General features: G+C 49.3%; 1 protein-coding gene across 1 annotated transcript in view; it reads left to right on the top strand.

The window, feature by feature from the left end:
* Positions 1–15,665, top strand: part of MCTS1 (MCTS1 re-initiation and release factor) — a 139,425-nt gene that overhangs the window by 26,704 nt on the left and 97,056 nt on the right. Inside the window, exon 2 of the mRNA XM_063937224.1 lies at positions 1,045–1,197. Within this exon, the coding sequence (XP_063793294.1) occupies positions 1,045–1,197 (153 nt within the window). The remainder of the gene's footprint in view (positions 1–1,044; positions 1,198–15,665) is intronic.

Below are 15,665 nucleotides of genomic sequence, written 5' to 3'. Positions count from 1 at the left end.
GGGCAAACACGTTTGCTAAATTCTACAAATTTGATACCCTGGCTGAGGAGGACCTGGAGTTCTCTCATTCGGTGCTGCAGAGTCATCCGCACTCTCCCGCCCGTTTGGGAGCTTTGGTATAATCCCCATGGTCCTGACGGAGTCCCCAGCATCCACTAGGACGTTAGAGAAAATAAGATTTTACTTACCGATAAATCTATTTCTCATAGTCCGTAGTGGATGCTGGGCGCCCATCCCAAGTGCGGATTGTCTGCATTACTTGTACATAGTTATTGTTACAAAAAAATCGGGTTATTATTGTTGTGAGCCATCTTTTTTAGAGGCTACTTCATTGTTATCATACTGTTAACTGGGTTCAAATCACAAGTTGTACGGTGTGATTGGTGTGGCTGGTATGAGTCTTACCCGGGATTCAAGATCCTTCCTTATTGTGTACGCTCGTCCGGGCACAGTACCTAACTGAGGCTTGGAGGAGGGTCATAGGGGGAGGAGCCAGTGCACACCACCTGATCCTAAAGCTTTTATTCTTGTGCCCTGTCTCCTGCGGAGCCGCTATTCCCCATGGTCCTGACGGAGTCCCCAGCATCCACTACGGATTATGAGAAATAGATTTATCGGTAAGTAAAATCTTATTTTTTTCTGCAAATGTTTAAAACATGGGCACAAGTGGTATGTGAGTGTGCGTGATATATACCGGGCATATGGCTACTATTGCCAAGTGGCATGAATCTTAAGACAGATGGCTTTGTGAGTATTGTTTGCACATGTAAATAATGTTTAAACTATAAGGTGCCTGTTGTTTAAATAAAAGAGGGTCTTTCAGGAGCCAAGGATGATGTGCAATCATTGACTTCAATAGAAATTACTCCTAAAAGTTAGATGTGAGCAGTGGGGTGTTTTTTAGTGTGTTGGGTGTTTTGTACAGTCCTCTCTACCTGTAAAACATTTCATTTGCATGTGCGATATGTTCATTTTCAAATATGTATGTGTTATTGGTACCTGGCTGCCCCATTTTGATTATTTATGTGGGATCCTTTCTTTCAGGTTTGATGAAAAGGAAAATGTGTCCAACTGCATTCAGTTAAAAACATCAGTAATAAAAGGCATTAAAAATCAGCTGAATGACCAGTTCCCCGGGATAGACCAATGGCTTAACCAGATCATGCCAAAGAAGGACCCTGTGAAAATAGTACGATGGTGAGTTGAAACCACTCAATCGTTTTAGGCTGCGTAAACACAGCACATAATAGATCCTTCTTTTCAGTTTGTAGCTATGTTTATTCGTGTTGTGAACTTGGTGTTGTCATCACGTGTTATCCGGGGACAGATGATCTGTATAAGTTAATGCTGGAAGAGACCATGAACACGGACAATGTACATACTTTACTTTTCTATCTACTGCTCACTATGAACACTATAGGTAATTGTGATAAGGTGACCTCGCTACAGAGTTTGCATTTGAAGCATAATTGTTTTCTGTTGAGGTTAGTGAATATAATCAGTCTTGTTCTGCCTGCCAGAGTTTTTTACCCAAATAGTCAGGTGAGCTGGTTAGGTAGTATAGCAAAGGTGACTACTAGAGGCCCATGGGAGATGGTTTTGAAATGGTATTTCTCTAGCATCCATAAGGGATATTGGAGACACATTAGTACGATGGGTATAGACTGGGTCCAAAGGAGCCAGTGCACTTTAAATTTCTTCCACTGGGTGTGCAGGCTCCTCCCCTCTATGCCCCCTCCTACATGCAGTTTAAAATAAGCGCCCCCAGGAGAGGATGCACACTCGCTCCAGAGTTTTTCTTCAACTTCTTTTTAAAAGTTTTATTTATTTCAGTATGCTGTTTGGGCAACCGCATACGTGGGGGGGTGGGGGGTGGAGAGGGTGGCGGTCACCGGCCTCGCGAGGTGCAGAGCCGCTTCCCCGCTGCAGGACCAGGGATTGTTTGTTCAGTGGGGCACTGCGCCTTGGCTGTCGCAACTGCAGCATGCCGCACACCCTGAAGGTGAACATCAGTGGTGAGTAAACACCGGGGGCTGCGCTAGGGGGGGATCCCCTGGTTCATGGTGCGTCTATCGCACAGGTGAGGCATACGGGTCCCTCCTGGGGGGGAACCGCTATTGCCCCTCTGTAAACTGTTTAGCGGTGGGCTTAACTGAGCATTTATGTGACGTTTGGAGACATTGCCAGTATAAACTCTTCAGTAGCTCTGGCGCGATTAAGGGGGGCGGAGCTGCACCAGAGCGAGCTCAGCGGCATTTTGGCGCTTTCCTCTGCAGATACAGCAGGCTCCCACAGCTCCTCCAGACGCTGACACATGCTGGATCACTGGTACAGGGTATAGCTTGTGGGAGAGCCGCTAAAATTGTGCACATCACACATTCCTAAAGGAAAATTGTTTTTTTTTTTTTTAAAAAGTGTTTCACTGAACTAAACGCTGACGGCCTCATTGGGGCTCTCTGGCATGGGTGTGCTGGTGCCTTCTCTTCATCTGTGTCTCCTCTCACATACAGTAGGGCAGGCTTGCATTGTAACTGTCTGGGTTGTATTTTTATTGTTGTGTTACTTTCCACCATGGTAAAACACAAGTAATGCATTGTCTGTAACACCAGGTTTTCCTCACTCTCATCTGGTTCCATTTCATGTGAACAGTGTAGTCAGTCCTCAGAAAACGTTCCTGGCTGGGTGCAATCAAAAATAGGCTTTTAAATACCTACTGGTAAATCCTTTTCTCGTAGTCCGTAGAGGATGCTGGAGTCCACATTAGTACCATGGGGTATAGACTGGTCCACTAGAAGCCATTGGCTCCTAAGAGTTTGAGAGTGTGGGCTGGCTCCTCCCTCTATGCCCCTGCTGCCAGACTCAGTCTAGAAACTGTGCCCGAGGAGACGGACAACTTTGAGAGAAGGATTTTACACAGATAGTGGCGAGATTCACACCAGCTCACACACAAGGCAAACCAGCTTAAAACATCAGCAACGGCTGAGCAATATTACTTACCAAGTAACTAAACAGTACTTAACCAAGAACTAAGCAGTACTGAACTAAGTAACCACTGCAGGATCACGAAGAGCTGGGTGGGCGCCGAGCATCCTCTACGGACTACGAGAAAGGATTTACCGGTAGGTAATTAAAATACTATTTTCTCTGACGTCCTAGTGGATGCTGGGGACTCCGTAAGGACCATGGGGAATAGACGGCTCCGCAGGAGACTGGGCACATCTAAAGAAAGATTTAGGTCTATCTGGTGTGCACTGGCTCCTCCCCCTATGACCCTCCTCCAAGCCTCAGTTAGATTTCTGTGCCCGGCCGAGCTGGATGCACACTAGGGGCTCTCCTGAGCTCCTAGAAAGAAAGTATAGTTTAGGTTTTTTATTTTCAGTGAGATCTGCTGGCAACAGACTCACTGCTACGAGGGACTAAGGGGAGAAGAAGCGAACCTACCTAAGTGGTGGTAGCTTGGGCTTCTTAGGCTACTGGACACCATTAGCTCCAGAGGGATCACACACAGGACCCGACCTCGTCGTCCGTTCCCGGAGCCGCGCCGCCGTCCCCCTTACAGAGCCAGAAGCAAGAAGGTCCGGAAAATCGGCGGCTGAAGACTTCTGTCTTCTCCAAGGTAGCGCACAGCACTGCAGCTGTGCGCCATTGCTCCTCATGCACACCACACACTTCGGTCACTGATGGGTGCAGGGTGCTGGGGGGGGGGGGCGCCCTGAGCAGCAATAAATAACACCTTGGCTGGCAAACTGACACCATATATAGCCCCAGAGGCTATATAGGTGTATATTAACCCCTGCCAGAAATATTAAAATAGCGGGAGAAAGCCCGCCGAAAAAGGGGCGGAGCCATCTCCCTCAGCACACTGGCGCCATTTTCCCTCACCGCTTCGCTGGAAGGATCGCTCCCTGGCTCTCCCCTGCAGTCCTGCACTACAGAAAGGGTAAAAAAGAGAGGGGGGGGGCACAAATTTAGGCGCAGTATAATATATATATGCAGCTATATGGGGAAAACACTCTTTCTCTATCGTCCTTGTGGATGCTGGGGTTCCTGAAAGGACCATGGGGAATAGCGGCTCCGCAGGAGACAGGGCACAAAAAGCAAAGCTTTCCGATCAGGTGGTGTGCACTGGCTCCTCCCCCTATGACCCTCCTCCAGACTCCAGTTAGATTTTTGTGCCCGGCCGAGAAGGGTGCAATCTAGGTGGCTCTCCTAAAGAGCTGCTTAGAGAAAGTTTAGCTTAGGTTTTTTATTTTACAGTGAGTCCTGCTGGCAACAGGATCACTGCAACGAGGGACTTAGGGGAGAAGGAGTGAACTCACCTGCGTGCAGGATGGATTGGCTTCTTGGCTACTGGACATCAGCTCCAGAGGGACGATCACAGGTACAGCCTGGATGGTCACCGGAGCCGCGCCGCCGGCCCCCTTGCAGATGCTGAAGTAAGAAGAGGTCCAGAATCGGCGGCTGAAGACTCCTGCAGTCTTCTAAAGGTAGCGCACAGCACTGCAGCTGTGCGCCATTTTCCTCTCAGCACACTTCACACGGCAGTCACTGAGGGTGCAGGGCGCTGGGAGGGGGGCGCCCTGGGAGGCAAATGAAAACCTTTTTTGGCGAAAAATACCTCACATATAGCCCCCAGAGGCTATATGGAGATATTTAACCCCTGCCAAGATTCACTAAATAGCGGGAGACGAGCCCGCCGAAAAAGGGGCGGGGCCTATCTCCTCAGCACACAGCGCCATTTTCTCTCACAGAAAGCCTGGAGAGAAGGCTCCCAGGCTCTCCCCTGCACTGCACTACAGAAACAGGGTTAAAACAGAGAGGGGGGGCACTGATTTTGGCGATATTGAGATATATATAAAGATGCTATAAGGGAAAACACTTATATAAGGTTGTCCCTATATAATTATAGCGTTTTGGTGTGTGCTGGCAAACTCTCCCTCTGTCTCCCCAAAGGGCTAGTGTGGGTCCTGTCCTCTGTCAGAGCATTCCCGGTGTGTGTGCGCTGTGTGTCGGTACGTGTGTGTCGACATGTATGAGGACGATGTTGGTGAGGAGGCGGAGAAATTGCCTGTAATGGTGATGTCACTCTCTAGGGAGTCGACACCGGAATGGATGGCTTATTTAGGGAATTACGTGAGAATGTCAACACGCTGCAAGGTCGGTTGACGACGTGAGACGGCCGACAAACTATTAGTACCGGTCCAGGCGTCTCAGAAACACCGTCAGGGGCGTTAAAAACGCCCATTTACCTCAGTCGGTCGACACAGACACAGACACGGACACTGAATCCAGTGTCGACGGTGAATAAACAAACGTATTTCTCATTAGGGCCACACGTTAAGGGCAATGAAGGAGGTGTTGCATATTTCTGATACTACAAGTACCACAAAAAAGGGTATTATGTGGGAGTGAAAAAACTACCTGTAGTTTTTCCTGAATCAGATAAAATAAAATGAAGTGTGTGATGATGCGTGGGGTTACCCCGATAGCAAATATTGGCGTTATACCCTTTCCCGCCAGAAATTAGGGCGCGTTGGGAAACACCCCTTAGGGTGATAAGGCGCTCACACGCTTATCAAGTGGCGTTACCGTCTCCAGATACGGCCGCCCTCAAGGAGCCAGCTGATAGGAAGCTGGAAAGATATCCTAAAAAGTATATACACACATACGGTGGTTATACTGCGACCAGCGATCGCCATCAGCCTGGAGATGCAGTGCTGGGTTGGCTTGGTCGGATTCCCTGACTGAAAATATTTTATTCATATAGAGCATTTAATAGGATGCATTCTATATATATGTACGTGAGATGCACAGAGGGATATTTGCTCTCTGGCATCAAGATAAGTACGTTGTCCATATCACCCAGAAGATGTCATGGACACGACAGTGGTCAGGTGATACAGATCCCATACGGCACATGGAAGTATTGCCGTATAAAGGGAAGGAGTTAGTTGGGGTCGGTCCATCGGACCTGGGGACCACGGCAACAGCTGGGAAATCCAACCTTTTTACCCCAAGTTACATCTCAGCTGAAAAAGACACCGTCTTTTCAGCCTCAATCCTTCCTTTCCCATGAGGGCATGCAGGCAAAAGGCCAGTCATATCTGCCCAGACATAGAGGTAAGGGAAGTAGACTGCAGCAGGCAGCCCCTTCCCAGGAAAAGAAGCCCTCCACCGCGTCTGCCAAGTCCTCAGCATGACGCTGGGGCCGTGCAAGCGGACTCAAGGTGGGGGGGTAGTCTCAAGAGTCTCAGCGCGCAGTGGGATCACTCGCAGGTTGACCCCTAGATAGTACAAGTATTATCCCAGGGGTACAGATTGGAGAGTCGAGACATCTTCTCCTCGCAGGTTTCTGAAGTCTGCTTTACCAACGGCTCCCTCCGACAGGGAGGCAGCATTGGAAACAATTCACAAGCTGTATATCCAGCAGGTGATAATCAAAGTACCCCTCCTACAACAAGGAAAAGGGTATTATTTTTCCACACTATATTGTGGTACTGAAGCCAGACGGCTTGGTGAGACATAGTCTAAACTGAAATCTTTGAACACTTACATAAAAGGTTCAAATCGAGATGGAGTCACTCAGAGCAGTGATAGCGAACCGGAAAAAAGGGGACTATATGGTGTCCCTGGACATCAAGGATTACCTCCATGTCCAAAATTGCCCTTCTCAACAAGGGTACCTCTGGTTCGTGGTACAGAACTGTCAATATCAGTTTCAGACGATGCCGTTTGAATTATCCACGGCACCCCGGGCCTTTTACCAAGGTAATGGCCGAAAAGATGTTTCTTCAAAGAAAAAAGGCATCTAAATTATCCCTTACTTGGACGATATCCTGAAAAGGGCAAGTTCCAGAGAACAGTTGGAGGTCGGAAGAGCACTATCTAAAGTAGTTCTACGACAGCACGACTGGATTCTAAATATTCCAAGAATCGCAGCTGTTTTCCGACGATACGTCTGCTGTTCCTAGGAATGATTCTGGGCATAGTCCAGAAAAAGGTGTTCCTCCGGGAGGAAAAAGCCAAGGAGTTATTCGACCTAGTCAGAAACCTCCTAAAACCAGGCCAAGTATCAGTGCATCAATGCACGGGAGTCCTGGGAAAAATGGTGGCTTCTTACGAAGCGATTCCATTCGGCAGATCTCAGGGGATTTGCTGGACGAATGGTCCGGATCGCATTTTCAGATGCATCAGCGGATAATCCTGTCTCCAAGGACAAGGGTGTCTCTTCTGTGGGGGCTGCAGAGTGCTCATCTTTTAGAGGGCAGCACACTCAGCATTCAGGACTGTGTTCTGGGGACCACGGATACCAGCCTGAGAGGCTGGGGAGTAGTCACACAGGGAAAAAATTTCCAAGGAAGTGTGGTCAAGTCTGGAGACTTCTCTCCACATGAATATACTGGAGCTAAGGGCAATTTACAATGCTCTGAGCCTAGGAAGACTCCTGCTTCAAAGTCAACCGGTGCTGATCCAGTAGGACATCATCATGGCGGTCGCCCACGTTATCAGACGGGGCGACACAAGAAGCAGGAGGGCAATGACAGCAAGGATTCTTCGCTGGGCGGAAAATCATGTGATAACACTGTCAGCAGTGTTCATTCCGGGAGTGGGCAACTGGGAAGATTTCCTCAGCATAAATGAATTCCACCCGGAAAAGTGGAAACTTAATCTGGAAGTTTCCACATGATTGTAAACCGTTGGGAAAGACCAAAGGTGGTTATGATGGCGTCCCACCTGAAGCGCCAGGTCAAGAGACACTCAGGCAATAGCTGGGACGCTCTGGTAACACCGTCGGTGTACCAGTCGGTGTATGTGTTCCATCCTCTGCTTTTCATACCCAATGTATTGAAAATGATAGGAAGGAGAGGAGTAAGAACTATACTCGTGGCTCCGGTTTGGCCAAGAAGGACTTGGTTCCCGGAACTTCAAGAGATACTAAGAAGGGTCTTGATTCGGCAAGAACCGTGTCTGTTCCGGGACTTACCGCAGCTGCGTTGACGCCAAGGCGGGTGAACGCCGGATCCTAAGGGAAAGAGGCATTCCGGAAGAGGTCATCCCTACCCTGGTCAGAGCCAGGAAGGAGGTGACCGCACAACATTATCACCACTTAGGTGAAAATATGTGCCAGGGTGTGAGTCCAGGAAGGCTCCACGGAAGAATTTCAACTAGGTTAATTTCTACATTTCCTGCAAACAGGAGTGTCTATGGGTCTCAAATTGGGTCCATTAAGGTTCAAATTTCGGCCTGTTGATTTTCTTCCAGAAAGAAATTGGCTTCAGTTCCTGAAGTCCAGAAGTTGTTAAGGGAGTACTGCATATACAGCCCCTTTGATGTCTCCAGTGGCACTGGGCGATCTCAACGTAGTTTTGGGATTCCTAAAAAATCACATTGGTTTAAACAACTCAAATCTGTGGATTTGATATATCTCACATGGAAAATGACCATGCTGTTGGTCCTGGCCTCGGCCAGGCGAGTGTCAGAATTGGCGGCTTTATCTCACAAAGCCATATCTGATTGTCCATTCGGACAGAGCAAAGCTGCGGACTCGTCCCCAGTTTCTCCTTAAGGTGGTGTCAGCGTTTCACCTGAACCAGCTTATTGTGGTACCTGCGGCTACTAGGGACTTGGAGGACTCCAAGTTGCTGGATGTTATCAGGGCCCTGAAAATATAGTTTCCAGGTTGGCTGGAGTCAGGAAATCTGACTTGCTGTTTATCCTGTATGCACCCAACAATGCTGGGTGCTTCTGCTTCTAAGCAGTCGATTGCTCGTGGGATTGGTAGCACAATTCAACTTGCACATTCTGTGGCAGGCCTGCCACAGTCTAAATCTGTTAAGGCCCATTCCACAAGGAAGGTGGGCTCATCTTGGGCGGCTGCCCGAGGGGTCTCGGCATTACAACTTTGCCGAGCAGCTACGTGGTCGGGGGAGAACACGTTTGTAAAATTCTACAAATTTGATACCCTGGCAAAAGAGGACCTGGAGTTCTCTCATTCGGTGCTGCAGAGTCATCCGCACTCTCCCGCCCGTTTGGGAGCTTTGGTATAATCCCCATGGTCCTTTCAGGAACCCCAGCATCCACAAGGACGATAGAGAAAATAAGAATTTACTTACCGATAATTCTATTTCTCGGAGTCCGTAGTGGATGCTGGGCGCCCATCCCAAGTGCGGATTATCTGCAATACTTGTACATAGTTATTGCTAACTAAATCGGGTTATTGTTGTTGTGAGCCATCTTTTCAGAGGCTCCGCTGTTATCATACTGTTAACTGGGTTCAGATCACAGGTTGTACAGTGTGATTGGTGTGGCTGGTATGAGTCTTACCCGGGATTCAAAATTCCTCCCTTATTGTGTACGCTCGTCCGGGCACAGTACCTAACTGGAGTCTGGAGGAGGGTCATAGGGGGAGGAGCCAGTGCACACCACCTGATCGGAAAGCTTTGCTTTTTGTGCCCTGTCTCCTGCGGAGCCGCTATTCCCCATGGTCCTTTCAGGAACCCCAGCATCCACTACGGACTCCGAGAAATAGAATTATCGGTAAGTAAATTCTTATTTTATAGGTGATATCCCTGTGGTATATAGCGCTCTGGTGTGTGCTGGCATACTCTCCCTCTGTCTCCCCAAAGGGCTTTGTGGGGTCCTGTCCTCTGTCAGAGCATTCCCTGTGTGTGTGCTGTGTGTCGGTACCGCTGTGTCGACATGTATGATGAGGAAAATTATGTGGAGGCAGAGCAAATGCCTGTAAATGTGTTGTCACCCCCTGAGGGGTCGACACCTGTGTGGATGGACTTATGGAAGGAATTACGTGACAGTGTCAGCTCCTTACAGACATAGGGCAGCCGGCTACTCAGCTTGTGACTGTTCCAGCGTTTCAAATGTCATCAGGGGCTTTAAAACGCCCGCTACCTCAGATGGCAGACACAGATGTCGACACGGATACCGACTCCAGTGTCGACGACTATGAGACTAGTGTACCCTCCGATAGGTCCACCCGTTACATGATTGAGGCAATGAAAAATGTATTACACATTTCTGATAGTACCCCAGGTACCACAAAAAAGGGTATTATGTTCGGTGAGAAAAAACTACCAGTAGTTTTTCCTGCATCTGAGGAATTAAATGAGGTGTGTGAGGAAGCCTGGACTTGCCCCGATAAGAAATTGATAATTTCTAAACGGTTATTGGCAGCGTACCCTTTCCCGCCAGAGGATAGGTCACGTTGGGAAACGTCCCCTAGGGTAGATAAAGTGCTTACACGTTTATCAAAACAGGTGGCACTACCGTCTCCGGATACGGCCGCCCTAAAGGATCCTGCTGATAGAAAGCAGGAGGCTACCCTAAAAGCTATATATACACACACGGGCATTATATTGCGACCAGCGATTGCATCAGCATGGATGTGCAGTGCTGCTGCTGCGTGGTCAGATTCCCTGTCGGATAATATTGATACCCTGGATAGGGACAATATTTTGCTGAGGGGTGGAACTGTTGGGGATGGTCTTTCAGACCTCGTTTCCACAGCTACGGGCTGGGAAATCGACATTTTGCCACAGGCTACCCCACAGCAAAAGAAAGCACCGTATTATCAAGTACAGTCCTTTCGTCCCCATAAACACAAGAGGGCTCGAGGCGCATCCTTTCTGCCGAGAGGCAAAGATAGAGGGAAAAAGCTGCAGCATACAGCCAGTTCCCAAGAGCAAAAGTCCTCCCCCGCGTCCGGTAAGTCCACAGCATGACGCTGGGGCTTCATAGGCGGACTCGGGTACGGCGGGGGCCCGTCTCAGAAATTTCAGCACACAGTGGGCTCTCTCACAGGTGGATCCCTGGATCCTTCAAGTAGTATCTCAGGGGTACAGGCTGGAATTCGAGACGTTCCCCCCCCCCCCCCCCGCCGTTTTCTAAAATCTGCCTTACCAGCAACTCCCTCTGTCAGGGAGGCAGTGTTGGTGGCTATCCAGAAACTGTATTCACAGCAAGTGATTGTCAAGGTACCCCTCCTTCAGCAAGGAAAGGGTTACTATTCCACAATGTTTGTGGTACCGAAACGGACGGTTCGGTGAGGCCCATCTTAAATGTAAAATCCTTGAACACTTATATCAAAAGGTTCAAGTTCAAGATGGAATCGCTCAGGGCGGTTATTGCGAGCCTGGTCGAGGGGGATTACATGGTCGCCCTGGACATCAAGGATGCGTACCTACATGTCCCCAATTACCCCCCTCACCAGGAGTACCTCAGATTTGTGGTACAGGACTGTCACTATCAGTTCCAGACGCTGCCGTTTGGGTTATTCACGGCACCGAAGGTCTTTACCAAGGTAATGGCCGAAATGATGATACTCCGTCGCAAGAAGGGAGTTTTAATTATCCCGTACTTGGACGATCTCCTGATAAAGGCGAGGTCCAAGGAACAGTTGGTAGTGGGGGTAGCACTTTCTCGGGAAGTGCTACAACAGCACGGCTGGATTCTCAATATTCCAAAGTCACAGCTGGTCCCGACGACACGTCTTCTGTTCCTGGGAATGATTCTGGACACAGACCAGAAAAAAAAGTGTTTCTTCCAGTGGAAAAAGCCGAGGAGTTGTCATCTCTAGTCAGAGACCTCCTAAAACCGGGACAGGTGTCGGTACATCAATGCACACGAGTCCTGGGAAAAATGGTAGCTTCGTACGAAGCAATTCCATTCGGAAGGTTCCACGCAAGGACTTTCCAGGGGGACCTGTTGGACAAATGGTCCGGGTCCCATCTCCAGATGCAACAGCGGATAACCCTGTGTTAGGGTCTCCTGCCCTGTGCTGCCACGTCGTCATGGCAACCGGGAGACAAGTGCTAGTGGAGTAACCTGAGCGCAGCTGATACTCCGGTTCGGGTCTTTTGCTGTGCAGTGGTTATAGGCTCTGTGCACGGCAGGGGATCCGGTGCTGGTTTTTGTGCTCACAGTCTGTGAGGTCTGAGTGGGGCGTGGACAGCACCTGCTTTATAAGGCCTCTTTTCAGGGTAAGCAGATGCTGCTGAATCTTTGTTGGTTAGTCAGTTCATGAACGTTAGCCAGTACTGTGTAGCTTTGTATTTGTTTGTTGCTTACTGCAAATAGGCCTGAGAATTTGGTATTACACTCTGCCAATCCAGACCTAGCAGTAAGACTGGAGTCAGTCGTTTAGCTTGCTGGGGTTCTGTTACTACTCTGTGAACTTAGCAAGTTTGCGGCTGTATTCTAAGACTTGCCTGTCTAATCCTGTCTCACTGTGCTAGGTGTCAGGGGTCAGTTTAGTGGCAGTAAGCTAAAACCTGTGCACTGCAAGTGAGAATTAGGATTGTGGAGATTCTCCTTGTGTCTATCATTCCATCTCTGACCAAGGAGTTTACTGCCACACCCGTTGGTAACCCTTTAGGGTTTTGCTGTTGCCCTTAGCAACAGCATTTCGGGTACTCTACGTATTAAAACACAACATCTTGCTTTTTCCATCTTAGCAGTTCTAATACAAGGGAGATACCCAGTTCCTTAGCCTCTGGGCTTCTCTGTTCACTTTGTGTGTAGTTTGTTACCCTATCACCTTCTGTGTGCGTTGTGTCGTGTCCCCCAGTTTGTCTGTGAGTCCATCTGTTTTGCATGGCAGTTCAGACACCAGTGCATTCCTGCAGACGCTGGAGTGCATAACAGTTCTGACACCAGTACTTTCCTGCAGGCACTGGTGTGCATAACACCCTGTCGGCAAGGACCAGGGTGTCGCTGCTGTGGTGGCTGCAGAGGGCTCATCTACTAGAGGGCCGCAGATTCGGAATACAGGACTGGGTCCTGGTGACCACGGATGCCAGCCTTCGGGGCTGGGGGGCAGTCACACAGGGAAGAAATTTCCAAGGACTGTGGTCAAATCAGGAGATTTCGCTTCACATAAATATTCTGGAGCTAAGGGCCATTTACAATGCCCTAAGCCAAACAAGGCCCCTGCTTCAGAACCAGCCGGTACTGATCCAATCAGACAACATCACGGCGGTCGCCCATGTAAACAGACAGGGCGGCACAAGAAGCAGGAGGGCAATGGCAGAAGCCACAAGGATTCTCCGATGGGCGGAAAATCATGTGTTAGCACTGACAGCAGTGTTCATTCCGGGAGTGGACAACTGGGAAGCAGACTTCCTCAGCAGGCACGACCTCCACCCGGGAGAATGGGGACTTCATCCAGAAGTCTTCCAAATACTGGTAAACCGGTGGGAAAGACCACATGTGGAATTGCGCCAGGTCAAGGGACCCTCAGGCGATCGCTGTGGATGCTCTAGTAACACCGTGGGTGTACCAGTCGGTTTATGGGTTTCCTCCTCTGCCTCTCATTCCCAAGGTAATACGAAGGCGAGGAGTAAAAACTATACTCGTGGTTCCGGATTGGCCAAGAAGAGCTTGGTACCCGGAACTTCAAGAGATGCTTACAGAGGACCCTTGGCCTCTGCCGCTCAGACAGGACCTGCTGCAGCAGGGGCCCTGTCTGTTCCAAGACTTACCGCGGCTGCGTTTGACGGCATGGCGGTTGAACACCGGATCCTGAAGGAAAAGGGCATTCCGGAGGAAGTCATCCCTACCCTGATCAAAGTCAGGAAGGATGTCACCGCAAAACATTATCTCCGCATGGGCGAAAATGTTGCTTGGTGTGAGGCCAGGAAGGCCCCAACGGAGGAATTTCAACTGGGTCGATTCCTGCATTTCCTACAAGCAGGGGTGACGTTGGGCCTCAAATTGGGGTCCACTAAGGTCCAGATTTCGGCCCTGTCCATTTTCTTCCAGAAAGAACTGGCTTCACTGCCTGAAGTTCAGACTTTTGTCAAAGGAGTTCTGCGTATTCAGCCTCCCTTTGTGCCCCCAGTGGCACCTTGGGATCTCAATGTGGTTTTGGAGTTCCTGAAATCACATTGGTTGAACCACTTAAGACTCTGGACTTGAAATATCTCACGTGGAAAGTGGTCATGCTGTTGGCTCTGGCTTCGGCCAGGCGTGTGTCACAATTGGCGGCTTTGTCCTATAAAAGCCCTTATCTGATTTTCCATATGGATAGGGCAGAGTTGAGGACTCGTCCTCAGTTTCTCCCGAAGGTGGTATCAGCGTTTCACTTGAACCAGCCTATTGTGGTGCCTGCGGCTACTAGGAACTTGGAGGATTCCACGTTACTGGACGTAGTCAGGGCCCTGAAAATTTATGTTTCCAGGACGGCTGGAGTCAGGAAAACTGACTCGCTGTTTATCCTGTATGCACCCAACAAACTGGGTGCTCCTGCTTCTAAGCAGACTATCGCGCGCTGGATTTGTAGCACTATTCAGCTGGCGCATTCTGCGGTGGGACTACCGCAGCCTAAATCTGTAAAAGCCCATTCCACACGGAAGGTGGGCTCATCTTGGGCGGCTGCCCGAGGGGTCTCGGCTTTACAACTTTGCCGAGCTGCTACTTGGTCAGGGGCAAACACGTTTGCAAAATTCTACAAATTTGATACCCTGGCTGAGGAGGACCTGGAGTTCTCTCATTCGGTGTTGCAGAGTCGTCCGCACTCTCCCGCCCGTTTGGGAGCTTTGGTATAATCCCCATGGTCCTTACGGAGTCCCTAGCATCCACTAGGACGTCAGAGAAAATAAGAATTTACTCACCGGTAATTCTATTTCTCATAGTCCGTAGTGGATGCTGGGCGCCCATCCCAAGTGCGGATTGTCTGCAATACTTGTATATAGTTATTGCCTAACTAAAGGGTTATTGTTGAGCCATCTGTTCAGAGGCTCCGTTGTTATCATACTGTTAACCGGGGTTCCTATCACGAGTTATACGGTGTGATTGGTGTGGCTGATATGAGTCTTACCCTGGATTCAAAATCCTTCCTTTATTGTGTCAGCTCTTCCGGGCACAGTGTCCTAACTGAGGCTTGGAGGAGGGTCATAGGGGGGAGGAGCCAGTGCACACCAGATAGACCTAAATCTTTCTTTAGATGTGCCCAGTCTCCTGCGGAGCCGTCTATTCCCCATGGTCCTTACGGAGTCCCCAGCATCCACTACGGACTACGAGAAATAGAATTACCAGTGAGTAAATTCTTATTTTCTCTTACGTCCTAGAGGATGCTGGGGTCCACATTAGTACCATGGGGATGTACCAAAGCTCCTAGAACGGGAGGGAGAGCGCGGAGGCTCCTGCAGAACTGATTGACCAAACTTCATGTCCTCAGAGGCCAAAGTTTCGAACTTGTAGAACCTTGCAAACGTGTTAGACCAAGTAGCCGCTCGGCAATGCTGTAAAGCTGAGCCTCCCGGGCAGCCGCCCAGGAAGAACGCACCTTACGAGTAGAGTGGGTCTTAACAGACTTAGGACACGGCAATCCTGCTGTAAAATACGCATGCTGGATAGTGAACCTGATCCAGCGAGAGATCGTCTGCTTAGAAGCAGGACACCCAAGTTTCTTGGGATCATACAGGACAAACAGAGTCCGATTTTCTGTGACGAGCAGTCCTCTTCACATAGATTTTCAGAGCCCTTACAACATCCAAGGACTTTGATGAAATTGAGGAGTCAGTAGCAACTGGCACCACAATAGGTTGGTTGATATGAAATGCTGACACAACCTTCGTAAGGAACTGCTGACGTGTCTGGAGCTCAGCTCTATCTTCATGGAAGATCAAGTAGGGGCTCTTACAAGACAAAGC

This window comes from Pseudophryne corroboree, chromosome 8 (genome assembly GCF_028390025.1).
Source record: "Pseudophryne corroboree isolate aPseCor3 chromosome 8, aPseCor3.hap2, whole genome shotgun sequence".
Classification (NCBI taxonomy): domain Eukaryota; kingdom Metazoa; phylum Chordata; class Amphibia; order Anura; family Myobatrachidae; genus Pseudophryne; species Pseudophryne corroboree.
The sequence above is the reverse complement of the archived record's forward strand: the minus strand, read 5'-3'. Positions and strand labels throughout refer to the sequence as shown.